This window comes from Lepus europaeus, chromosome 20 (genome assembly GCF_033115175.1).
Source record: "Lepus europaeus isolate LE1 chromosome 20, mLepTim1.pri, whole genome shotgun sequence".
NCBI classification, from domain to species: Eukaryota; Metazoa; Chordata; class Mammalia; order Lagomorpha; family Leporidae; genus Lepus; species Lepus europaeus.
In genome coordinates, this window is record NC_084846.1 from 14190029 (window position 1) to 14217347 (window position 27319).

General features: G+C 42.7%; 1 protein-coding gene across 1 annotated transcript; it reads left to right on the top strand.

Moving 5' to 3' along the window:
- Positions 1-27319, top strand: LOC133749334 (basic proline-rich protein-like). Its single transcript, XM_062178518.1, has 2 exons — positions 1-125; positions 26182-27319. Exons 1-2 carry the CDS (start codon positions 1-3, stop codon positions 27317-27319), a joined length of 1263 nt encoding a protein of 420 aa, XP_062034502.1.

The window sequence follows — 27319 nt, forward strand, 5'->3', positions numbered from 1 at the left end:
ATGCTGCTATTTTTCCTGCTGGCCAAGGACCTCAAGCGGGGTCCGGCTCACACACACCACGGCAGCCCGGGCAGCGCTAGCACCAAGGACCTAAGGGTCGGGCAGGGCCCGGCCAGGACGCCTCGGTAGCAGCAGCTCCCCATGCTCAGGGACCTGGTCCCGTCCCCCCATGCTCAGGGACCCGGTCCCGGTGACTTCTCAGCCCTGGAATCTGTGCTTCTTCCCTCCCTGCACCTGTTCTGCCTCTAGGACAGGTTGGGATTCTGGGGAGAGTTCAGGCCCTTCGGTCCCCGCCACGGTGCCTCTTCGTCTTCTGGGTTCTAATGACCTGGAGGAACCCATTGGTGCCAACACCAAAATCTAGGAGGATTAACCTAGTGCACATTTCAACACCCACTTTCCCATAAAGATACTTCTAAGAACAGCAATAATGCATGACATTCTGAAAAACTACATGAATTTGAGTGCCTGTCTTTTATCGTGTAACCTGTTAAGGAATAAACTGGGCCTTGACTTATCATTGAATTTGAAGCTTCACCAAGTGACTTGGCTCAGGCATGAGTATCTAATCCAAGCATATTCTATTTTCAGTTTGCTATGTCAGTGCCGTATTTTTAAAGCACGGCACACAGACCAAGCAAAGGAACCCTCAACCCACTGTTGCCTGCCAAAAGGCAGCTCTGGTTTGGCATACCAAGGGTCTGCTTTACATTTGGTTACCAGATTAATAATAAGTGTCATGGGGCTGGTGCTGTGGTGCACTAGGTTAATCCTCCACCTGCGGCGCCGGCATCCCATGTGGGTGCCAGTTCTAGTCCTGGTTGCTCCTCTTCCAGTCCAGCTCTCTGCTGTGGCCTGGGAGGGCAGTGGAGGATGGGCCCAAGTGCTTGGGCCCCTGCACCCGCATGGGAGACCAAGAGGAAGCACCTGGCTCCTGGCTTTGAATCAGCGCTGCATGCCGGCTGTAGCAGCCATTTGGGGGGTGAACCAACAGAAGGAAGACCTTTCTCTCTATCTCACTGTCTAACTCTGCCTGCCCCCCCCCCCCAAAAAAAAAGCAGTGCCAGTTTTGATATAGTATGCTTAGGAAAAACAATATGAAAGTCATCTTTTCAAGGCTATTTCCTTTAATATTCCAAGATATTGTTAAATGATAGAAATAAATTACACTGGTTCAGTTCTAAATAGCATTGCAAATTGAGCAAGTGGCTTCACAGTTCACCTTGCTCCAGGTAGTCTCGCTCCAATTTAAAATTTATGAGCTGTGCTTAGTTCAGGCCGAGTACTCTGCGAAGCATTTGGGGATTCTGATTTGGAGTGTGAATGGGACAGCAATAGAGTGAGACCTGGAGTGCTGCTTGCTACACTTCTAATACCACTCAAGTTGAAAGATATCATGAGTTCCTGTATTTATCCAAATAGTTGACATGAAATAGAATATTAGTCATGCTTTAGGTGAGCTCAATAAAAAGCAAAGTTTTAAGTAAGATAATATCAAACTTTAATCATATGAGTATCGACATAGAATATTGCCAGAACCACCATTTACGTAAAATGCTTTTAATTCCATTTTGAAAATACATTCAATGATGTAAAGAGGAAATTCTGTGTTATGAATAAATGTAAGTGAATATTCTGTATTACTTTAATTTAAGCTGATGGTAATTTAAGAACAAATATAACAAAATAAAATGTTATCAAATGTTTTAAATAATAGAATATCTTAAATAAAAGTTAATTAAAAACTAATTTATACAATGTGTGACTGAAAAAAATCCTGACTGTTGTTCCATGGAGATAAAGGTAAGTGCTCTTATTGTTCTGGTGTTTTCTTTGGTAGCAGTTAGCACAGGGAGACCAAACACCAGGGATGTGTGGCAGGAATAATCACACCATACCCGGAGTGACTGAAAATTCTACAAAGATAGACAGTCACACTGTGAATGGAGGGGACACAGACCAGGCACAACCCTCACAAGACCCATACAGCCATATCTGCCTCCTACGACATCTGTGTTTTCTAGGAAAGTGACATCTGAGTAATGTGTGAATTCAAAATGACTCAATCCCTGCTCTTACTTCATCCTCCTAAGTTGTCTCGTGGCTGCCCTGGGAAAGAAAAAATCACAAAGGAGTTGAGGGGCCAGGGGTATCTATCACCTCCACAACACCACATTGTTTGTGCCAATCCCAATGGTGGAAAAATGCCATCATCCTGTGGCCTCTGCTCAAGTCACATGAGGCATAGATGTCAGCAGCCACCAGCTACTTTGTCACCAAGAGTGTGGCATTTAGGCAAGAGAGGAGAACAGGGACAGGGACAGAGAGTGTCACACTTTTCCCATCACAGCTCATCTTGCAATGTTGTATGGGAAGGATTCAGGCCACTAGTGAACAGATAAAAACTGCAAGAAACCAGTGTGTGAGTTTTGAAAAAGTATGGAGATTTGTATTGCTTGAGTATGGAGAAACACATTGCTTGAGTATGGAGATGCATGATGGTTGAGTATGGAGATGTGTGTTTGAGTATGGAGATGCATGTTAGTTTGAGTATGGAGATGGGTGTTGCCTGAGTATGGAGATGCATGATAGTTTGAGTTGGAGATGTGTGTTTGAGTATGGAGATGCATGCTGCTTTGAGTACAGAGATGCATGATAGCTGAAGTATGGAGATGCATGTTAGTTTGAGTCTGGAGATGTGTGTTGATTGAGCAGGAAAAACCCTCCTATCCACCCTCCATTTTTTTCACATCCTGGACCCTCCCCTACACCTTCCTCTAAAAACCCTAGTAAATTGCTCCCGAGGAGGTAGTTTCTTTTGTGAGTTGTACCTTCCCACCATCTCCCTTCCACCTGCAGCACCAGAACCCTGGGTTCTAGTCCCAGTGGGGTGCCAGATTCTGTCCCTGTTGTTCCTCTTCAAGTCCAGTTCTCTGCCGTGGCCCAGGAGGGCAGTGGAAGATGGCCCAAGTGCTTGAGCCCTGCAACCGCATGGGAGACCAGGAGGAAGCACCTGGCTCCTGGCTTCAGATCGGCATGGCGGCCATTTGGGGGGTGAACCAACAGAAGGAAGACCTTTATCTCTGTCTCTCTCTCTCATTAACTCTGCCTGTCAAAACAAAACAAAACAAAAAAACAAGTAAGGAGGCATTTCCTTTATGCAATTCCCACTTGAGGCTGATGATTTGGCAACACCCTAAGTGGACAGAGATTGTGTCTGCCAGTGTGGAGACTGTCAGACTGGGCAGCAACTGCAAACAGTCCTGAATACTTCCTAAATGGCTCAGTGAGAAATCTGAATAGGTTCTGGTCCTCCACCATATCCTCTCTGCTCTCCTACAATGCCCTGTGGACAGTGCAGTGATGGTTCATTTTAGGTGTCAACCTTACTGGCCTAAAGAATGCTCACAAAGCTGGAAAAGCCTTGCTTGTGTTATGTCCATGAAACTATTTCCAGAACAGATTCTCAGGTGAGTCTTAGTGGACCAAGTGAGAAGACCCCCCTCCATGTAGGCAGCCCTGAGAAAAGATATCCACCAGGTGAATTGGTCTCTTCCCCTGAGAGCTCACACACACTCTTCTCTGCACATCAGAACTCCAGGCTTGCTGACTATAGGACTCTAGGGCCCTCCTGAACAGACCTTTCCCCAGATATACAGGCTTTCAGCTTCTGACTGAATGTTACACCTATAAATTCTCCATTTTTGAGGCTGTCAGAGAGGACAGAGTCATGATACCAGCACCCAAGTGTCTCCAGCCTGCAGATGATCTGTGGTGAGATTTCTAGTCCCTTGTCACATGACTCCATTCCTGTCCTACTGGTTTTGTATCTCTGGAGACCCCAACTAACACAACAGGCAACAGAGAAAGACTGAATTAAAGGATATAGTCCATCATATCTCTTATCATCAGCTGACTCTTTTAGAAAGACTTGAAAATAAAATCTAAATTTCATCTTCTCTTTTGCTACTTTTTCTATAATATGGCTTTAAAATGTTGTAATGCTCAATCTTATACTTTTATTATTTTTTAATTGAAAGTTTCAGAAAGAGGGAGATGGGGAGAGAGGGAGAAGGAGAGGGAGAGTTAGAGTGAGAGGAAGAGAGAGAGAGAGAGAAAGAGAGAGAGAGAGAGAGAGAGAGAGAGAGAGAGAGAGAGATCTTCCATCCACTGGTTCACTCCCCATATGGCCACAGTGGCCAGGTCTTGGTCAGACCTGAAACCAGGATCCAGGAGCTTCTTCCTGGTCTCCCACATGGGTGCAGGGGCCCAAGGACTTGGGCAATCTGCTGCTGCTTTCTCTGGCCATTAGCAGAGAGCTGGATCAGAAGTAGAGCCATTGAGTCTTCAACTAGTGCCATATAGGATGCTAGCCTCACAGGTGGTGGATTTATCTGCTATGCCACAATGATAGCCCCTCTGTTTTTGTTTGTAAACAGAAAGAAATACAGGATCACACCTATATCAAATAATTCATCAGTGTGTAAAAGGGTAGTTAGAGAATGAGAACCCTCAGATCAAACTTGTTCTTTTTTAATTTACATTTTTATTAATACAAAGAGAGTAGATTTCATGTAGTTCATTGATATGATTCTGGGAATACTTATAAACAACGTTTCACTGGGGCAGAACCACTGCCACTGTGCAGGCTGTTCTCAGTACCATGCAAAGTGGTTGTAGCAGTGATGGGATGGCAGTCCCCAACTGTCATTATATACCAGTTCTAGTCCAGAGATACTCAGTATTAATGGATTAATTTACATGTTTTTGTTTCATTTGTCATTCCTCAGTGCCTCTTTACAGCCAAGTTGTCATTGGCTGTATATGAAATCACTCTCTCAAGTAAATTTGCATAAATACATCAACAATAAAACTGACTGGGGTTACTATGAAGGAACCTACATGTATTTTAGGAGAATTTTCCTAAATTGTCTTCTAAGTTCATTTCAGCTGCTTTTCTTTCCCTTTCTGGCTCATACACAAACTTTTCTCTCTCCTCTGAATTCCTTGGTACCTATTGAAAATGCTACACACAGTGTGAATACTGCTTTTCTTTGTCACTAGATTTTCCTGGATAAGTCACCTAAAGTGATATATTCACTTTTAATGAGAAATGAACTTTCCAGCTGATAATTTTTTTAAAAATTCCCTTTTACTCAGGTCATTTGACATGCAAGCTATCAGAAATCACATCTTTTATTTCAATATGAAAAAAAATTCTAGTAGAATATTGAACCATTTATAATAAATTGAGAATGGTAGATGCTTTAAGACACTAATTGAACTTATCTAGAGATACCACTCATTTGAGCAAAGTGAACTTACTGCCTCAAAGAGGAAGAAGATAAAATACAGTTATTAATATAATAGGAAATAATGGAGACATCTCAACATTGGCTAACCTCAGAACAGTCATGATGGGATGGGCCGGTGCTGTGGCTCAATAGGCTAAACCTCCACCTGCGGCACCAGCACACCAGGTTCTAGTCCTGGTCAGGGCACCAGATTCTGTTCCGGTTGCCCCTTTTCCAGTCCAGTTTCAATCTGCTTTTCCCAAGAAAAAGTCTAAAATAAAAGTCAACCATATTGACGCATGGTTGAAGCTTCAAATAAGAGTAAAATAAATTCAAAAGTGTATCCGTTTGCCAGGTGATGTTGGTGTCCTGAAAACCTTCCATTTTCTCTGTCCATGAGTGTCACCAGCAGGCTGCTCCCAGCAGGTATTGGTTCATCTTAATCACAGTCTGTGATTTGTGAGGATAATAAAAAAGTATACATGTCTGCTGAGAAATCCTGATCCAAATGAGGCAGCAGCTAACAAGAGAATGTTTTTATTCATTAAATAACCTATTAACTTTTTCAGATTCCCTACCTCATTACAAAAAAAAAAATTAAAACATTATACACCAATTCATTTCATAAAGTACAGAAACAGCACAAAGAGAAATAAGTAATAAAATGGAGGCAAGGAGATTATGGGCAGCAATGAATGTGGATGCAGGAGTGAGGTTAGTGTGTGGTATTATCTAGAAGATCTTAACTCCACCCTTTCCCCAAATTCTCATGTTAAAGTCCTAACCCCCATGGTGGGACCACTGGCAGGTGACTGGGTCATGAACCACAGGACTGAGATTCATGCCTTTCTTCAAAATGGCCCCACCGAGCTTCTTTGCCCCCTTTCTGACATGTGGGGACACAGTGGAAAAGAATCAGCTCACTAGGCTCCAAACCTGTTGGCACCTTGATGAACAGCTCAGCAGCCAACTTGATGGCTTTCTAGTCTCCCAAATGTAAGAAAAAGATCATTGAGTTCACAAAACTCCCACTATAGTTCTGTTAGAGTGGTCAGAACAGACTGGAGACAGTATGCCACCCCTTGAGTCTCTACCCTTGCTAGATTTATGCCATACATTTGATACTAAGCTACCTATTAAATCATCTGAAGTGGGAAACATGAATAAGTAGGTGATTCATGATGTCTATAAAATTAAATAACACAAATGCTCTTCAGGAGGAATGCATTATTTCTGGTACAGAAACTGGAGAGGAATTCCTCACCACATGTCCTAAAGAATGATAAGAGCTGGATTTATGTCTACGATGAATTGCTTCAACTCTGTTTCATAAAAGAAGGTTCACAGGTCCTTTCATCAGCTGGCAGCATTTCCTGTGTTGAATATTTAGGTAAAGGACCCTGGCTGATGTGTTGGTGTTATTAGAAACACACTCTGAGCACAGTGGCAAGCTCCATCTTGCTCATGTTTTCTTCTCATTTATTTCAAGCACAATTTTTTGTAACATTTTCTCCCCCAAATCCAGGGCTTTAGTTACCATTACCAAGGATGTTTATATTTTTTGAAACAGGGAAATGGGCCCTTCAGAGAGTACCAGCAGCAACCCTCAACTCAAGCCCCATGTGATACTTCTCAGCATCATTCACATGTGTTAGAGTCACAGGAACTTTTTAGTGGGTTATAAGTGAGAAACTGGAGATGGGCGCAAATCAAAATACATGCTTCTGTTGCTGGATTTTGTGGAACCTTGGAAATATGTCCACAAAAGTCTCATCTTGGAGAGACAAATGTGGGATTTGGTCTTTCCCAAACTTCCTTAACAAAATAACTTCTCTTTGCTGTGCATCTCGTGAGCTATTTCAAGAAATACTCTTGAGATCTTCCACATTCTTTTATTGTGCACCGTGAATTTGGAGTGATTCCAACATGAGCTCAAAATCAATCCTATAAAGAGAGAATTACATCCATTCTGACACTGCTGTGTGTGCAGCACTTGGAGCTGCTCTTTTGGCACTGACTACTGTTAAAAATAACAATGAGATGTATTAGCTCAATCGTGTTTTAAAGAAATAATTTCTGAAATGCTGTTTATTTTTTATGTGTATGCCATAAATTTCTTTAAAGATCATGTTCTACCTGATCTTTGCCTTCTAAGTTTTGGAAAGAACTTTGGCCAAAAGTAATAAAATCTGATCTGAGAAAATAGGGAGAGACAGATTTGTGTTTCATATGCTCCTATTTTCTAATGAAAAGTATTAATACAAAAGATTCAAAGACTCTTGGAGATAATGTTAACATTTCAGGAACAAATGATCAGACTTTTTTTTAAATGCCCTCAAGTACACATAAATAGAAAAGGAAGGAAAAATTAACATAATACATTATGGCAACAGTATTCTGTACAAATAATACAGCTAATTAGATCAGACAGAGACAGTAAAAAATAAAAGCAGGGTTGGACATGGCAAGTTCTGGCAAAGAGGTAGAGCCTCAGAGGCAGAGGCTCAGCATAATGGGAAGGCTAAGGAGTATGAATACTTTGTTATTTAAAATATTAAAATATCTGCTTACCATCCTGTATATAAAAGAAGAACAGGATATTTATTACAGTTACTTCTATAATGAGATTATTTAGATCAATGTGGAAACTATTGTATTTTATGGTGTTTGTTTTTCAACCATAAAAAAACATCAGTCATTAAAAATATAATACATCTGGCTTTTACATTAAAATGAGTATTTCTTGCTGATATGAGTACAGTTACAGCAACTATATGTGTAATTATCCCTGTGTTTGGTGCACAGCTGTTTTTGTCAGTACACTTTCTTTCTTATTCAGAGCTAACACTTGTATTTTGAGCTTTGACTCAGATTTATACATCCAAGCTTCCAGAACCATCTCAACTAAGATTTCTACAGCCTCCCACACCGTGTGTTAGAACAAATCCCCAGTCTGTCCATCACAATAAATAATAACTTCATTCTTCCAATAGCTTACATCAACCTTGGGACTGTCCGTGCCTCCTCTCTTTGTCTCATCCCCCCTTGTCTCATCTGCTTGGAAACCTTGTTTGCTCCACCAACTGAATGTATCCAGCATCACCTCCCACATTCACACCTTCTGTAACTGTAAAGTCTCCGGCATTGATTCCTTCTAATCAGTCCCCTGCATCCAGTGGCCCCTTCTAAAGACCATTCCTCCCACAGAATCCAGAGTGATAACTGTAATACCCTAGTTGATCTTCTGTTCAAAACCCTCCAAAATGCTTCTCTATCAATTGGGATACTCTACTTGCTAGCTGTGTGGTGAGTGAGTAAGGCTCAAATGATAGCAAGCTTAACACAAAGTACAAATTTGATAATTGCTCACAGACTGTCATTAATGGACACCTGTCCTCTGAGTGGTGACTCAGATGCTTTGCAGTTGAGGCTCTGCAATTTCTTCACGTGGCTTTCAAATTTTTAAAGAGCTGGACTTCAGATCCCACAGAGAGTGTGAACTCATCTGTGCAAACAGCATTCCTGAAAAAGACCTGAAACTGCAGAGGTTCACCAAAAGACTAATGAGACTGTAGTCAAATTGGCAAGTTTGTGATGAATTACTCTTTCTTACACATCCTCTGCATTTTTCTATATTTCTATGAAAATCATGGATTGTTTTTGTATCTCAGAAATATCAGCCAATCTTATAAGATGGTGATGTCAGAGCACATGTCCAGTCTAATCCCTCAAAACAGATCCTAACGACCAAGGAGAAGAACTTACAGACAGGGAAAAAAAAAATGCATCAGTTCTAGACTGAAACCTGGCAAACCAAATATCCTGTAATTTGTAGAAGTGAAGACAAGACAGAGCAGCTCCAAGGAAATGATCAGGTCTCCTTTTCTAGATTTCCCACACACTTCAACTCTCTGTTATTTGTAATTCTTAGGAGTAAGATGACCACTCAATGAACTATTTCTTCAATCCAGTTTCTTTTTAATTTTTTTTAAAAAATATTATTTTCATTTTAGATGAAAGGCAGAGAGACAAGCACAGAAAAACAGAAAACAGATGGACAGAGATCCTCCATCCACTGGTTCACTCCCCAAAATGGCTGCTGAGCTGGATGGAAGCCAGGAGATTGGAGCACAATCCGAGTCTCCCACGTGGGTAGCAGGGACTCAAACACCTGAGCCATCACCTGCTGTCTCACAAGATGTGGATTAGAAGGAACCTGGATCAGAAGCAGAGGAGCTGGGATAGATACCAGGTACTGCAGCATAGGGCCTGGACATCTCAAGCAGGGATCTCATCGCTGCGCCACTCACCCATGCCAGCCTAGTTTCATACAAGCTGTTTCCTTCTCCCAACTACATGAACCATCAGCTGTTGCCTCCCAGGGTGCATATTAGCAGAAAGCTGGAATTGAGAGCAGAGCCAGGATTTGAATGCAGGCACTCTGATGCAGGATTTGGCATCTAAACCAGGGTCTTAACTGCTGTATCTAACACCTGCCCTAGGAACTGAGTAGTCACTTCTTTTTTTTCCCCAGATGACCTGGTGTGAAGCATTGTCAGGAGTGGGCCAGGGGCAGACATGGTTGAAGAAGGAGTTTCTCTGGATCTCTGGGTACGTCATTGGCAGGATCACTCAATGTGGGTAGAATCTGTGGTGACAGCAGCAGCTTCTGCTTGGCGCTTGCTCAGGCTGTTGTGCGGGGAATTGCCTCTGCTAAGACACTTGGTGGGCTGATTTTTCTCTCCTTTTTCTGTCTATAAGCATGTCTCTAAGCCCAGCCCCTGGAGCAGTGGCGGCACCTTATCTACCATTAGAGGACCCTTCATTTTTCATTAGCTGCTTCCTCAATACTGCAATTCCTTGCTGTGGCTGACAATTTTTTACAGTAACAAATAACAGTGTGCTTTCTCTTTCTAGATCACAAATATCTGTATTTACCAGAGACTCCTAGTAAGATTCTTTAAACTGTCATTTCAATGCAGAAATCTGATGTCTTTTAGTATGCACTTAATTGCAAATGCGAGCACTGGGGGTGAGCACTTCCTTCAGGTCCTGCATGCTACTGGGCTGTCCCAGCTCAAGCCCTCTCCACCTTGCACCCTGTAAGGTACATAGAAGACAAAACTCTATAGCAGGTTCCCATTGCTAGCAAGCTTTGGGCAAAGATCTGAGGGACACGTGGATAGAAAGACATCTGAAGGCATCTTAGAAACACATGAAGTGCATGCAAACACACACACACATTTTACATCTCCTGGCATTCTCATTTCAATTATGCATTAGGAGTGATTACATCACTGTATCTGTATATGAGTTCCTTACTACTTTCTGTCTCATTTTACATAACTCTCCTCCCACCACTCCACCATCACTCACAATCTGCAAATATTCCAAATTCTTTCCACAAACACATTCCAGGCCTTTCTCAAGGTAAAATGCTGTACTTACTCCAATATTAATGCATTTTTTAAGATTTATTTATTTATTTGAAAGTCAGAGTTACACACAGAGAGAAGGAGAGGCAGAGAGAGACAGGAGAGAGAGAGAGCAAGAGAGAGAGATAGAGGTCTTCCATCCACTGGTTCACTCCCCAACTGGCCACAATGGCCAGAGCTGTACCAATCTGAAGCCAGGAGCCAGGAGCTTCTTCCGGGTCTCCTACGTGGGTGCAGGGGCCCAAGAACTTGGGCCATCTTCCACTGCTTTCCCAGGCCATAGCAGAAATCTGGATTAGAAGTGGAGCAGTCAGGACTCAAACTGATGCCATGTGGGAATCTAGCACTTCAGGTGGTGGCTTAACCCGCTACGACACAGCACTGGCCCCTTAATGCATTTCCAACCATTTAGCATGTGGAAGTATGTGCCCATATTTATTTGGCTCTGTTTTCCTTGTGAGCAATTATGAACTTTTTGGTTACTGTACCCTAATCCCATTTTTTTCTAAGTCCTGTGGTTCCTACTACACAGTTTTCCACAGTATGCTGATTTTTAGGAATACATATGCCACATGAAGGCAGAACTGACTGCACTTACAATGTTAATAGCTTTTCTCACTAGTCATTTACTTGATGCTTAACTAGTTTCCATTTTTTTCCCTAAAACAACCATGCATTACTAATTTAAGTAAGTTTGGGGCTGGCACTGTGGCATAGCAGGGAAAGCTGCCACCTGCAGTGCCAGCATCCCATGTGTCTGGCTGCTCCACTTCCCATCCAGCTCTCTGCTATGGCCTGGGAAAGCAGCAGAGGATGACCTGAGTCCTTGGTACCCACATGAGAGACTGGAAGAAGCTCCTGATCTAAAGCTCAGGAGCTAAAGCTTTAGATCAGCTCAGCTCTGGCTGTTGTGGCCATGTGGGGAGTGAATCAGCAGATGGAAGACCTCTCTCCCTCTTTCTCTCTGCCTCTGCCTCTCTGTAATTCTGCCTTTCAAATAAATAAATCTTTAAAAACTTCAGTAAGTTCATGAAAACATGCTTAAAAGATGGGGTAGAAGCAGCATTAACACAATTATTCAGGGTCAAATCCAGGGCTATTCTGGAGAGCTCTGTTCATTCACTGGTGAAATTCGCTGGGTCCTGTGGTGCCTTATAGTTGACCTAAAAAGTGCAATCACTTAAGCTCTTTCTGCAAAACAGAGATAAGGTCTCACAGCAACAGTTCAGCAGCTTTTTTATTCTGGTGATAAGAATAGGGTGTCACTGGCCAGCCTTCCAGTAAACAAGGTAGATTAAGTCATCCACCAAATGCCTCTAAATCGGTCAACAGACACTCAGAAGATATGATTCAGAATCAGAAATACACAAGCAATAAATAACAAGTTCCATGCTCAGTGCTCACTGTCTTTCAAGCTAATACTCAGATGCAGGCAACTTGCCCCTATAGGAAATGCAATTCAATGAAAAGACTGCGAATTTAAACACAGTGTGCTTTGCTTTGCTTTTTTCTTACAGCCAACAAGTTACCTTTAATATAATCAAAATTGCTTCCTTGAATCAAAACAAACAGAAATGTTGGTGCTGTCCTACCTTCAATGAAAAATCAGGCAAGCTCTGAGATGTTCTTCTCAAGCAATATTATATACGAGTATTATATACGAGTCATATATACATCTGCACCTGCAGGTTATATACTAATAAGTGTAGGCGCTTTGAATTCAACCTACACTGGGTTCACAGGTCTGTCGTTAATCAATCACTTTCTCTGCTTCCTAGTGCACTTCAAGAATTTTCATTGAGCGAATGAACTTTTCGAAGGGAGAAGGAACTCTTTCCTCCTGTGATTTGACTCTAGAATGTTGGCCCAGTGTTTCAGCGTGAACTTTCACCTGCGTTTTCAGCGTCTGGTTTCCTTTCGCTTTCCAAGGCACCGCAGTGGCTTTCCTGCTCTTTTCCTTTTCCTCAGTCGGTGGCAAAGCGCTGTTCACCTGCGACCTGGGTGTGAGCAAGGGCTAGACTCTGGATGGCACCATGGTCCCTGTGTTTGCTGTCCCTGCTGTTGCCTGCCCTCTCTGTGCGGCTTTGTTTCTGGCTGTCTGCAGACAAAGGGCTTGTTCTCTGCTGCACATCTCGTCCTGGTTGTTCGGCCGCTGGCTTCCACGGTGGAATCCCAGTCTCTAGCAGGGCATCTCCCTAGGGCAGAGATGAGGAACCCAGGAGCTCCCCAGGCCAGCTCGGTTTCCCAGGGCTTCCGCGTGATGTTTTACATGATACAGCCCACTGAGAAATTCATCAGAATGTCTCAGAAAAAATTGTCCCTACTCTTTCAACATCATCCGTAGAAGTAGTTCTGGCTGGCGCCACGGCTCATTTGGCTAATCCTCTGCCTGTGGCACGGGCACCACTGGTTCTAGTCCCGGTCAGGGCGCCAGGTTATGTCCCGGTTGCTCCTCTTCCAGTCCAGCTCTCTGCTGTGGCCAGGAAATGCAGTGGAGGATGGCTCAAGTCCTTGGGCCCTGCACCCGCATGGGAGACCAAGAGAAGCACCTGGCTCCTGGCTTCGGATCAGCGCGGTGCGCCGGCCCCAGCGGGCCAGCGGCCGGCACAGCGGCCATTGTGGGGTGAACCAAGGGAAAAGGAAGACCTTTCTCTCTGTCTCTCTCTCTCTCACTGTCCACTCTGCCTGTAAAAAAAATAAAATAAATAAAAAAATGTAAAAAAACTTTAAAAAATATAAAAGAAGTAGTTCTGATAATTTTAGCAAAAAAGACTGGCATTTGGGGAGTGGACCAGCAGATGGAAGAACTCTCTTTATCTCTCTCTGTCTCTCTCTCTGTGTAACTCTAACTTTTAAAATAGGTAAAAAAAAAGTTTAAAAAAAGAAAAATAAATAAACACATAATTAAATGGCTGGAATTTTGTGTATTCCTAAAGAAAGCTTCATGAAGTGTAGATAAAAGACCTCAGGAGAATTAGCTTATTGTATAAGTATTTTTTGATCTCACTTCAAAGATGTCTCTCCTCATCTATTTTCTTGCCAAAATATACCATGGATACAACCATGGTTATATTTTATTTTCAAATTGGCAATAGAATTTGGGCACTTTTGGTGTATGTCCAAAAGAGCTGGACTTTTTGTCTGTTGGGTAGGGAATAATCTTGATGGATGCATGCACACACTCTCTTGCTGCACCTCTGACACTGTCTCCCGATTCTGAAAGACTGCGCAGGAAATGTGGAATAACTTCACTGATCATTGCAACATCTCCTTCTTCCATTTCCTTTCCAGGCAACTCCATTTTTCATTTCCTTGATGCTGCTCTGATGTCAGCTGGATTCACAGAGAGAAGCTACCAGGTGGTCTGGATGGTGCTTTAACATCCATGTCAGCAGGTGTGTTGTCCCGGCTTCCAGGGTGAGTTTGATGGCTAGAAATGCTGAGTGAGTACCATGCAACCTGCTGGATAGGGAATTACTTAATTTATACATGTTCTTATCATTATTTAAACTGTATATTTGGGGGGCCAGCACTGTGGCTCACTTGGTTAATCCTTCGCTGTGGTGCCTACATCCCATATGAGCACTGGGTTCTAGTCTCAGTTGCTCCTCTTCCAGTCCAGCTCTCTGCTGTGGCCTGGGAAGGCAGTGGAGGATGGCACTTGGGCCTGGCTCCGGATTGGCATAGCTCTGACCATAGCGGCCATTTGGGGGGTGAACCAACGGAAGGAAGACCTTTCTCTCTCTCTCTCTCACTGTCTAATTCTATCTGTAAAAAAAAAATAAATAAATAAACTGTATATTTGGTTTGTTGATTTCTTGTATTCATTCAAAAAATCACCTTATTATTTCACTTGCTCGCTGAGTTTATGGCAGCTCCTCAAATCTTGTTCCCAAGTAAATACCTCACCTGCCCTACCACAGGCTCGTCCCAGAGTTGTGGTCTAGTGGTCTACTGGAGATTGTATTTTGCATCAGCCAAATTCACATGTAAAATCACTGTAGGGTGCAGACACTCCCCATCCCAGGCACACAAATCTCTGGATTACTGCAACGGTCTCCTGACTAGTGTCCTGTCTAGTACTACTCCATCTGTCTGGAGTATTAGTACTACCATCATCCCTAGTATTATCTCATGTGTCTCTTGGTTCTGCCATCTGTCTCTAATAATATCCCATCTGTCTTTAGTACTACCCCCTGACTCCTGTACTGTCCCATACACAGCCACACATTTGCATCACAGGAATCTGATAGAAACTCTTCACTGGGTCTGTATTGCCCTGAGGGTAAGGTACAAGTTCCTTTCCTGGATACAGAGGACTTTGTCTCTCTGTTCACACTTCTGTCCTCCTACCTGCTGTCCCTTTGTCCCATCAGGGGTTTCTACCCACCATTATCCATCTGCCACAGGTGCTGGAGACCTTTGCAAGTGAGCCACTCTGACCACTCACTAGATCTGAACATAGACATCTTATTCTTTTTTTAAAAGATTTATTTATTTATTTGAAAATCAGAGTTACACACAGAGAGAAGGAGAGGCAGAGAGAGAGAGAGAGAGAGAGAGAGAGAGAGAGAGAGAGAGAGAGAGTTCTTCCATCTGCTGGTTAAATCTCCAACTGGCCATAATGGCCGGAACTGCGCTGATCTGAAGTCAGGAGCCAGGAGCTTCTTTCCAGTCTCCCATGTGGGTACAGGGGCCCAAGGACTTGGGCCATCTTCTACTGCTGTCCCAGACTACAGCAGAGAGCTGGATTGTAAGTGGAGCAGCCAGGACTAAAACTGGTACCCATACAGGATGCAGTGGCTTTACCTGCTATGCCACAGCACTGGCACCCACATCATATTCTTAATCGAGCCTCTCTGTTTTCCAATCCTGTTAGATACCACGTCACTTACACTCCTGTGGGATCCCCTGCTTGCCCCAGACAGGGAATCATCACATGATGCTTTCCTGCCTCCCTCCCAGCCTTCCCTCCTAGACTGCACACAACTTGAGAGCAAGGGGCATGCTCTCCTCCTGGTTTTAGCAGGAGTGATGCCTGGTGCATGGAAAAATGTTCACAAAAATATTATGTTCTTATACTGTCATGAAGGTGATGAAATTGCATGAAGAAGCAGCAACACAATTGTAATCAGCAAATGATCGGCTTTTTTTTTGAACAAACAATAATGCGTGAGGAAGGGAGACCGATGACTAGATGAATCTTCAGTACATTAGGATTTACCACAGAGGCAGAAGGTGAAAGAAATTCCAGGAGAAGTCTAGGCTTTGAGCTGAGGAATGTTCTCAATCCAGTTGCCCACCCATTGTGTCTTTTGCTGTTTTAAGAGCTTTACTTCTGACCAGTGCTCATTGCTTTGGAATGTCTGTATGAACTGCCCCAGCAGAAACCAAAGTAGATGAAAAAAATGCAATCAAAGCTTACAGATATCTGAGAAAAGGTGAAATAATTTCATATAATCACTTAACATGACTTAGATTAAAAAGAAAAAGCCTAAAAGGAAAGTTTTTTCAATAGTATTCCTAGGAGTCATGTAGGTTATTAGGTATATAATTGTGGTAGTAATAGCAATGCTAAAGACTCTGAAAAAGTGCTTGTAGGTTTATAAATTGCAGTCACACTCTGAGGATTGTAATGTCTCAAGCTACTCACAATGAATTCCCAGATTGTCTTAAGAATTTAAAAGTATAGATGACTTCCTCTATTATATATTTCTCTCTGGAACAGAGATGACGAATACATTCAGCATACTCGAGGGATAAAGGGACTTGTATGTAGACTAGTTATTGAAAAATATTCAGTTCATTGCCAGAGCTCATTTTGAGAATGTTAAGTGTATAGGATTATAGAAATCAGACAACTGATAAACTGTTAAAGTCACTTGATGAGAAGTGCCCAGTAGGTGCAATTGTGGATGCATCACCGATTTCACTGAGTTGCAATGCATGTCACAGTCACAGAGACAGCACTTGGAGTGGATGATTCAGCTTTGTTTTCACGTTTGACTACAAGTGAATTAACCAAACATGGTAAGTATCAGAAATATAAGATGCATTCTCAGTAGAGTAACAGTGTGACCTCAAAAGGGACACAGTTATGGGAAAATACGAATCAAATATGTGTTGTTGATTTTTTTTTTCAAAAAGGTGTATCTCAAGACAAAAGAGAGGGAGAAAGAGAGAGACAGAAACCATAACATATCACACTTTGAAAAATGCAACAGACAGTTCTTTTCCTTCACCTACTACTCATAACACTCCTTAAACTAACACAACTGTTAACTCGGATGCCCCTTGAGAGAAAGATAAAAGGTTATGAACTTGAATTTGGAGAATATGTTTCTGTAGTGGCATTCTTAATGAAGAAAGCAAAATATTCCTTTTTTTCCCTTGTAGATGTGAAGAACAATTCTAAATTAAGAAATATGGGTAATTCTTAAGATGTTTTTACCAAGAATTTCACTCTCCATAGCCTTTGAGCTAAAAGATGCCAGGTTGGCAAACTATCCAAAAATAACATTTAAAGATATTTTATTTGTTGCTATCAACAAGAAGAAAAAACACCAAAACATGAATAAAGAAAACCAAAAACCTTCAGCAAAAGAACAAGAAGGGGAATTTGTCATCAGTTCTTAACAATAACATTTCAGTTAAAGCCACAGCATGAAGGGAAATCCATGTTCACATGATTAGCAGCAGAGGGTTAGACTAACACGGCATCGGTCATATCCTCTCACAGGGACTCATTCCATTTTCTACACTGGTAACAGGGCTTGCATGTCCTTAAAATACATGACTGCAAGAAAAATGGTGGTATACCTATTGTTTATCCAGTTGCAGAGAATTATGATTTGGCTAATTCCAAATAGACATATGATCTCTGACAATAAGAGTGGAAAACAAAGAGAATATGTTTTTTCACTTTGCCATTCATGTCATGCAAATGCAGTAGCAGACTTTGAGGGAATACAATGCTTATTTGAGGATCTCAATCTTATGATTACTTAAAATTTGAAATATTTTAAAGACTAGTAGGGTAATGACTGTATTGGTAGAAAAGATTGAGGCTGCAGCTTTCAAATCTTCATAGGGGGCTGGCACTGTGATGTAGTGGGTAAAGCTGCCACCTGTAGTGCTGGCATCCCATATTGGTGCCAGTTCGAGCCCCAGCTGCTCTACTTCTGATCCAGCTCTCTGCTATGGGCTGCAAAGGCAGTAGAAAATGGCCCAAGCCCTTGGGCTCCTGCACCTGCATGGGAGACCCCGAAGAAGCTCCTGGCTCCTGGATTCAGTGCAGTTCTGGACATTGCTGTCAATTGGGGAGTGAACCAGTGGATGGAAGACCTCTCTCTCTCTCTCTCTCTCTCTCTCTCTCTCTCTCTCTCTCTCCTTCTTCCTGTGTCACTCTGATTTTCAAATAAATAAATCTTTAAATAAAATCTTCATAGAGGGAGCATGTTAATCACAGATAAAATGATGTCTTGTTTACAAGTCTGTGGAACAGACCATAAGCTGTAATAAAATTCATCTGTCCTGAGAACCATGTTCTGGGCAGGCCTATATCTGTTTTGCTCTTCTGAAATCCAGTAGGCAGCCTGGTCACTCAGAAGCTAATCCTGTCATTATACACAGATATTTCTTTGGCATATTGTTATCCATAGTGCCTCATAGGCAGATAATCCATTTTTCTATTCATTACTTGCTTATGTGACCATACAACAATAAACTTGATGTAACAACATATTTTTCAAATCTACTAAAAAAATACACATTTAAAACCTTTTTTAAACTTTTATTTAGTAAATATAATTTTCCAAAGTACAGTTTATGGATTATAATGGCTTTCCTCCCCCCCATAACTTCTCTCCCACCCACACCCCTCCCATCTCCTGCTCCCTCTCCCATTCCATTCACATCAAGATTCATTTTCAATTATCTTTATATACAGAAGATCGATTTAGTATATATGAAGTAAAGATTTCATCAGTTTGCACCCACACAGAACATAAAGTGTAAAATAATGTTTGAGTACTAGTTATAGTATTAATTCACACTGAACAACACATTAAGGACAGAGATCCCACATAAGGAGTAAGTACACAGTGACTCCTGTTGACTTAACAATATGACACTCTTGTTTATGGCATCAGAAATCTCCCTAGGCTCTAGTCATGAGTTTCCAAGGCTATGGAAGCCTCTTGAGTTCGCTGACTTCGATCTTATTTAGACAAGGTTATAGTCAAAGTGAAAGTTCTCTCCTCCCTTCAGAGAAAGGTACCTCCTTCTTTGATGACCCGTTTCTTTCTACTGGGATCTCACTCGCAGAGACCTTTCATTTAGGTCATTTTTTTTTTTTTTGCCAGAGTGTTTTGGCTTTCCATGCCTAAAATACTCTTGTGGGCTCTTCAGCCAGATCTGAGTGCCTTAAGGGCTGATTCTGAGGCCAGAGTGCTATTTAGGACATCTGCCATTCTATGAGTCTGCTGTGTATCCCACTTCCCATGTTGGATCATTCTCTCCCTTTTTGATTCTATCAGTTAGTATTAGCAGACACTAGTCTTGATTGTGTGATCCCTTTGACTCTTAGACCTATCGGTGTGATCAGTTGTGAACTGAAATTGATCACTTGGACTAGTGAGATGGCATTGGTACATGCCACCTTGATGGGATTGTATTGGAATCCCCTGGCACATTTCTAACTCCACCATTTGAGGCAAGTCTGATTGTGCATGTCCCAAATTGTACATCTCTTCCCTCTCTTATTCCCACTCTTATATTTAACCGGGATCACTTTTCAGTTAAAATTTCAACACCTAAGAATAAATGTGTGTTGATTATTAATTATTAATAATAATCATTAATATAATGATCCGAGCTGCTTCTTCAAATTGCATCTGGAATTTGAATATTTAAGAATTTCCTCAGGACTTTGAGTCCCAAGCTTGTTGAGGGCTTATCAATAAAACATTATTGGGCAAAATGACTAATTCATTTTACATTTCAATAATAAATATGGAAGGAAAATTCAATTCATTCTTTTATGTAATTGTTAAGGTAAATAATTATTCTTAATTTGATCTTAAATTTGACCATAGAAATGTTAAAAGAAAAAACAAACTGCAGTTTATAAAACTGAAGTACAGCATCATGATTTTGAAAATTATTGAAATAAGAAGTTGCAGAAGTTTGATAGAATTCTAGTATCTAGGTTTCAAAAATAATTGTTTACTTCAACTAGGATTGTATAGCATGTTTCTAGAGAAATAGTCTCTCCTAATACCTGGGTTGTGCTAGTGTTTGTTCCTTACCAGAAATATTGAAATTCTATGCGATTCCTATATGTTTTTAAAGTACTCTAGCCACAAAACATTGAATGGGTGTGTATGTGCATATATAAGAGAGAGAAGAAGAAGGAGAAGAGGAGGAGGAGGAAAATGAGGAGGAGGGGTCATCATTATGTTATACTTCTGTTGTATGGGTTCCATGAAGAGTGTTTTTTAAAAAGATTTATTTATTTATTTATTTATTTATTTATTTATTTATTTATATGAAAGGCAGAGTGACACAGACAGGGGGGACAGAGAGAGGAGCGAGACAGAGAGAGAGAGAGGGAGAGAGAGAGAGAGAGAGAGAAGGTGCTTCCATCCTCTGTTTCACTCCACAAATGGTCCCAATGACTGGGGTGGGGCCAAGCTGAAGCCACCCAGGTATCCCACCTGAGGGGCCCAGGTACTTTGGGCCATCATCTGCTGTTTTCCCATGTTCATCAGTAGGGAGCTGGGTTAGAAGCTTAGAAACCAGGACTCTCCCCTGGGATGCTGGATTGCATGCAGGCAGTGGTTTAACCTGTTGCACCACAGTGCTGGTGCAGAGTATTCCATGAGGAGTATTTCAAGAAACAAGGGAAAAAGAGCCTCCTGAATTCCTCAGAGTTGAGTGGACACACAGCTAGTATTGGTGCTGCCTGTGAACAGAAGGAAACACCCTGTCAGTTGGGAAAGCAGGTCTCTGAAATGTGATGCAGCAGAAACAAAGTGGAAGGAGGAAAGGTTTCACATCCCTGTGTGAGTGTGTTAGTATTTAGGTGCTGTCTACAATGCTGTAGCACAATCTTATGTATAAGATGTGATGTAATCCTTGCTTCTGAATTTTCTTTTCCAGATTTTTTTTCAGGAGCATCAATGTGACCAGTTGTATTTATGTCTGAGAGAACTACAGGCTCTGCAATTTGCCTGGGGATTCCCTGTGAACTTGTACTTGACCTTAGGAGTTGACTTTGGCTACTGCTGGTTCCATTGCATGGCAAATGGCAAGGAAGCCTTTATGGTCACATCATGAATTGCGTTTGGTGCACAGTAGATTCCAGTGAATATTTATTGACTGAACAAGTAAGTGAACCAAGTAGTCCAGTTCAGAACATATAGACTGATTTTATATGTTAACTTTGAAATTCAAGAGTAATCAGAAGACAGTTTTCAAAAATGTGTGAAATCATTGGAATTATATTCTCCTCACCTCTTGCTTCTAGTTTTAAAGAAATGTACAGCTATAGCATAAGCCTAATAACATACCACCTTACCTAGTTCTTATGTAAACCTGCTTGGTAGAGGCTGCACACACTTACTTGCATGTGGCATCAAACTTCATGTCCAGATTGTCAGGGTCATTCAGCAAAGCTGTGAAAGGTGTGGGATTCTGGGGATGTGGGATGCCACAGTCCACTGGATTCCACATCTTGGCTCTACTTCAGCATTACAAATGAAAATACAATTGGTTAGATATTGGCCATATGCACTTAAAAGCTACTGCAGTTTTGCAAAATTTCTCATCTCAGACAAAGACTTCTTAGAGCACAGCTCACTGAATTTGATATTGGGGATTCTTGACTGCAGTTTCCACACAAAAAAGAAAAGTTTCCTTGTTGGAAGGGTCTGAACCTCTGCAGGGGAAAGCATGGGTTGAGAGGGATTGTAGAGCCAAGTGACATCAGTGGTCTCTGGAGGAATCAGGCTGGCCAAAGTATCTCTGAAGGGAAGCGTTTGTTTGGAAAAAGTGTTGCAGAGCAGAACTCAGGATTGCAGTGGGTGGTTGGTAGAGGAAGGAAGGAAGAAGAAGAAAGCTGAAATAATAATAAAAAAGAGATGAGAGATGGAAAGGAGAAGCCTGAAAGCAGGGTGACTCGCCAAGCCTTGTGTGTAGGAGTGTGTGTGACCACAAATCCTTCCTCAGCAAGGATGAAGGAAAACAGGAGTTGCATGGGCAAGTGTCATGAGCTTTTTATATATAGCAATATTAGAGAGCACTTTAAACATATGCCTCTTCTGAGACTAGAGAGAGTGCTAATTTATTAAAACAAGTTGTAGTAAATAGAGAAGCCAGAAAAAGTTATTGATTTTGTGGATGACAGTGTCGTCTTTGAAAATAAGACGCCAGCTACTGACATCATTTTCTTATGTAAAAATGCAAGAGGAGACTCCCAAGTCAAGCAGGATTAAGGATAAAATACAGCCTATCTAGCAAACTCTTTGTATTTTATTGCAGAGTCATAACTTTCTCTTTAAAATAACCCCATTGACAATATCCCTCATTTCCTATGCAATAAGGGGCACTGCTGAAAATGTTTTCATGGTATTACAAGTTTGGGAAATATGCAAATTTGCTTAATATAACAAGAAACAATCAACTTAGTATCATAAATACAAAACTTCATAAGAATGTCAATTGCAAGTGCTCTTAGCAAGAGAAGAGCAATAAAATAAACAATAGAAATGTGGAATCAAGGCCATTAAAATTATGCTTCCCATTAGAAAATTTTGAACAGATTCCAGTGAAGGAGGCAGCATTAAAAAAAATGAAAACCTTCTGGAAAAACACTCAGGACCTTCAGGCTATAGAGCCTAACCGGAAGTTCAAAGACTTGTGACTTGTAATGGAAAGCTCCTAGGAAAGAAATAAATTATGCAGTTAACTCTGTCAACCTTCGATATCATGATATCATAGTGTATTTTAAAATTTTACATGCAAATAACAATGTAAAATATATAGAGATACACAAGGAAAAAAAAGAATTTTAGTACCAAGTTTCTTGAGCCTTTTAGATTACTGAGCCTAAAAAAAGAGTAATTTGCCTAATTTATTAAACTGAAAGTTTTCAACAGTTTAAAAATACAAATGTCATCTCAAAATACTGCAAAAAAAATCTCTGGCTCCTACTTTAGGGTGTCACTTTCTTTCCACTGCTTTCAATAAAATGATATAATAAAAAATACACCCCACATCTTTATATGTTAAATATATAAGTGTTGAAGACACACAATAGGAATGCTGTATACTTGAAATTTTGTTTTCACATGCATTTAAAATCACTGCTGGGTTCTTTGCTGTTGTTTGTTTGGATTGCAGATATAAAGCTTTTTTATTTAGAGGACAGACACATATTAGTATAAAAGAGTTTATTCTTAAAGATTTTAATTCCATATTCATCTCTACATGAAAAAACAGAGGGATGTTTGAAGTTGTATGTGTTCTTTATATTTCATTTTCTTCCTTTGGAATGAGAAAGAAATTGGTCATCATTAACAACACACCCAAACAAAGATAGGACAATACTCTCTGCAGAGTCCTTTGATACCTTTAAAAGTAAACAGGAAATAAAATTTAATCTTAAAAGTATCTTGTTTGGGGCATGCGTTGCATTACAAAAGGGTGCATATTTTCCTTTGTACTTGTTGTAAGCTATGTGAAATGTAAGAAAACAGGTAGGGGTCTTGAAGGGGATTGCTTGGGAGGGGCAAACAGGAAGCTGCCTGGGTTTGGGTAACAGACTGTATCTACTCTTCCCTGATGATTCCATTAGTGTATTTAGTTGTAAAGATGCACAGAGTTAGTTATATATTTGAAATTTTTAGAAACTCATTTATTTATTGAAAGACAAAGAGAGAGAGGAAAAAAAAAGAGAGAGAGAATGCAGGGAAAGAAAGAGAGCTCTTCCATCTACTAGTGCACTTCCCAGATGGTGATAACAGCAAGAACTGAGCAAGGACTGGGGCTTATTGTTTCTCCCTGTTAATTCCTGCTAGAAAACATAGGCACCGCTTCCCCTCTGAGATCATTTCCAGGATAGGCCCATCTCCTGCCTCTGAAATGTGGAGGCAGCGAAGGAGCTTGGTGATTCTGCTCCAAAACCCCATTGGAAGGGGATACCCTCCTAGATGGAGCTTATTCTTATTTTTTTTTTATTTGACAGAGTTAGGCAGTGTGAGAGAGAGAGACAGAGAGAAAGTTCTTCCTTCCATTGGTTCACCCCTAAATGGCCACCACAGCCAGAACTACAGCGCTCCAAAGCCAGGAGCCAGGTGCCTCCTCCTGGTCTCCCATGCGGGTGCAGGGGCCCAAGCACCTGGGCCATCCTCCACTGCCTTCCTAGGCCACAGCCAAGAGCTGGACTTGAAGAGGAGCAACCCAACTGGAACCAGAACCGGCGTCCATATGGGATGTGGCGCCACAGGCGGAGGATTAGCCAGGTGAGCCATGGCGCCAGTCCTGGAGCTTATGCTTAACCATTGGCAGGTGCAGTCTTAAGGTCAGAGCCTCTACTGCCTTTGCTGTCCTTAGATTCTGTACATAGAAAAGGTACAAAAAACACATTTCAGGAACTGGTGCCATGCTGCAGACACCCCCTGGGACACCTGCATCCTATGGGAGTTCCTGGATTCTAGTCCTGGTTCTGCTTAGGATCCACCTTCCTGCCAGTGCCACCCTGGGAGAGAGCAGATGATTCTGAGCCCCAGGCTTCAGCCAGGCCTAGTCCCAGCTCTTACAAGCATGTCAGGAGTTGATCAGCAGGTGGAAGCAATGTCTTTTTCTCTTCTCCTCTCACCCTCCCTCTCTCTCACTTTCCCTTCTGTGTCTCTGCTTCTCAAATAAAATAAGAGTAAATAAATGGATTTTTAAAGGTACTTTTAAAGGAAAACCAATAACTGTGATCAAAGGGTTGGCACTGAGTTATTAAACAGGGAAATCATAGACTTGCTAATAAAAATAGTTTAATAGTTTTGTGAATAAATTTAAAGGAAAAGTTATTTGAAAGGGGAGGAATTAAGGAGACATGCTTTAACAGGTGAATACACCAATTTAAAGAAAGCTAGACAGAAGCTGATGTGGAGGCTTGCTGTATTTCAAATGAGTACAAGAGGAAAAAGCTTATATATGTGGCAGCCTTTAGAATTGTCTGGGGATAATATTCAATAAATATGATCTGAGTAAGCAAGGTTTTGTCCCAACTAAGTTGTTCAAAAGGAGCATTTTAGATAATATTTCCTACTAGATGTATATGGTACAGTAGCAAACAAAATATTTGAGCACGGAGATTTTAGACCACAAAAAGCCAAACTGAGTGGTATTCCATCCTCTCATTTTCTCAATGAGTATGTGTCTGATTGAATCTAGCATACCAATCCTAAAGGAATCATCAACTAAACTCAAATCGTTCTGAAGTCACAAATTTCACTTCTGCAATAATTTCTTCCACTCATATTTAAGACCAGCTATCTTACACTGATCCCACACTAAATGCCAGAACACCTTTCTTACAAGCAGGTATGATCACAACTATTTACTTTTTCATGGTCATAGAATCAGTACATCATCACATTAGTGATGTGCTAAGTGCAAAGATGATTATGAAGTGAATTTCAAAATTGACGAACTAAGTTGTGCTTTTCATTGCCATTGCATTTTAATTTCCCAATTTCTGAACAAGCTCAAGCAGTGTGAGTAAAAAACCAACTGAGATTCTGTTTAAAATTCACAATCCAGAAATGGTGATACTGAAGCGAGTGGTACTGGTGACTCAACAACTCAAGTCAGCTGCCATTGAAAGCCATTGGAAAAGCAACAGGCAGAGTGGTAAGAAGCAAAGAGCAAAACTTCTAGAACTAGGTTGTCTGAATTCTACTCCTAAAACTGCCATTCATTAACTGAGACCTGGTCTGATCCTCTATCACTAGCTTTCTCTATTGCTAGGTAGTGGGCCTGGTACTTTATATAAATAACACAATGTGATATCACTTAATACCCAGAACAATCCAGGCAGTCATTGAAATCACAGGAGGTAGGCACCTCCCCTACACCAGTCTTCCAGTTGTTAAACAGTGGCAACACATCATAGTCATCATAGTCATTTCCTTTATGGAGGGGATATCCTAGTGGGGATGGAGCTCCAGGTGTAAAAGCAGAATAGGGCCAAATCCTTGAAACCCTGCTGCCTCCGTGGGAGACCCAGATGAAGCTCCTGGCCCTTGACTTTGGCCTGGTCCTGCCCCGGTTGTTGTGGCCATTTGGGGAGTGAACCAGTGAATGGAAGACCTCTTTCCACGCACCTCACCCCGACACTGTCTTTCTTTTTTTTATTTTTATTTTTATTTTTTGACATTGTCTTTCAATAAATAAAGTAAATCATTTTTTCCCCCCAACACACGTGCCGCCCGCCGCCCGAGGACGGCCGGCCGCAGCCCGGGTTGGCGAGCGGGGGAGCAGAGAGCCGCCCGCTGGCGCCACAGCCCCGGGGACGCGCGGGACGGACCACGCGCGCCCCCGCCAAGCCCCGGCCGACGAGGCAGCACGGAGAGTGACACGGAAGGCGCGCGCACACACGGGCGCGCGCGCCGGCCCCCAACACCAACGAACGACGAACCGCCAGCCCGGCCGGGCGGGACCCTCCCCCGACACGGAGCGGGGAGGCGCGGGCCGCGGCCGTTAGGGCCGGAAGAGCAGCGCCCCGGTCCCCACCGCGGGGGCCGGCAGACCCACCCGCACAACTGCGCTCCCCCGACAGAAGGGGAAGCGGGGCGCACGGGTGGGACGGCGGCCGAGGATAACGGTACCCGGTCAGAAGGCGCGCCCCTCTCGGATCGCTGGAGGAGGCTCTCCTCACGAAGGTGGGCCACACCCGCCCCAGCCGCCCCACGCCGGGCCGGCAGGAGGCAGCCGAGGGAGCGCCACCCCAGACCGATCGGGCGAGGCAAGAAGCGGCACCTCGAGCATCCGCGGCCAGGGCCAGCGCAGGCTGGGCTCATCACCAATCCCGTTCGCCACAGCCCCTCCGGCGCCCGCGCTCCTCAGGCCCCGGAAGCGCACGGGTACACGATAAACGGGGAGCGGGACCGGACCACACCGCGACCGCTCGACACACCGGGCACGCACCACCCCGGCGGGCCGGTGGCGAGCGCGCAGGCTTGCGCCCGCCAAGCCGATACCCCACCGACGTGGGGACGGCACGACACCGGCAGCCTCCCTCCAGCCCAGCGAGGCACCCACGGGTCTCCCCTTCTCTTACCGCTCGACCCCCCAAGACTCCCAAGGGGCACGTGCAGCAGCAACACCCGGGAGAGGACGCTGGGGGACAGGAGCAACGCCACCACTGGGCTTCAGGCACCTGAGGCACGACCTGGATCGCTCCAGGGCCCCGAACGGGCTTGCGTGGAGGCAGGGCGATGGCGAGGGATGCCCGCCATGGCACAGGACCCCGACCCCCCGCCATCGCCACGAGGCAGAAGGCAGGAGAGCGGAGCTCAGCGACCTTGGCCATGA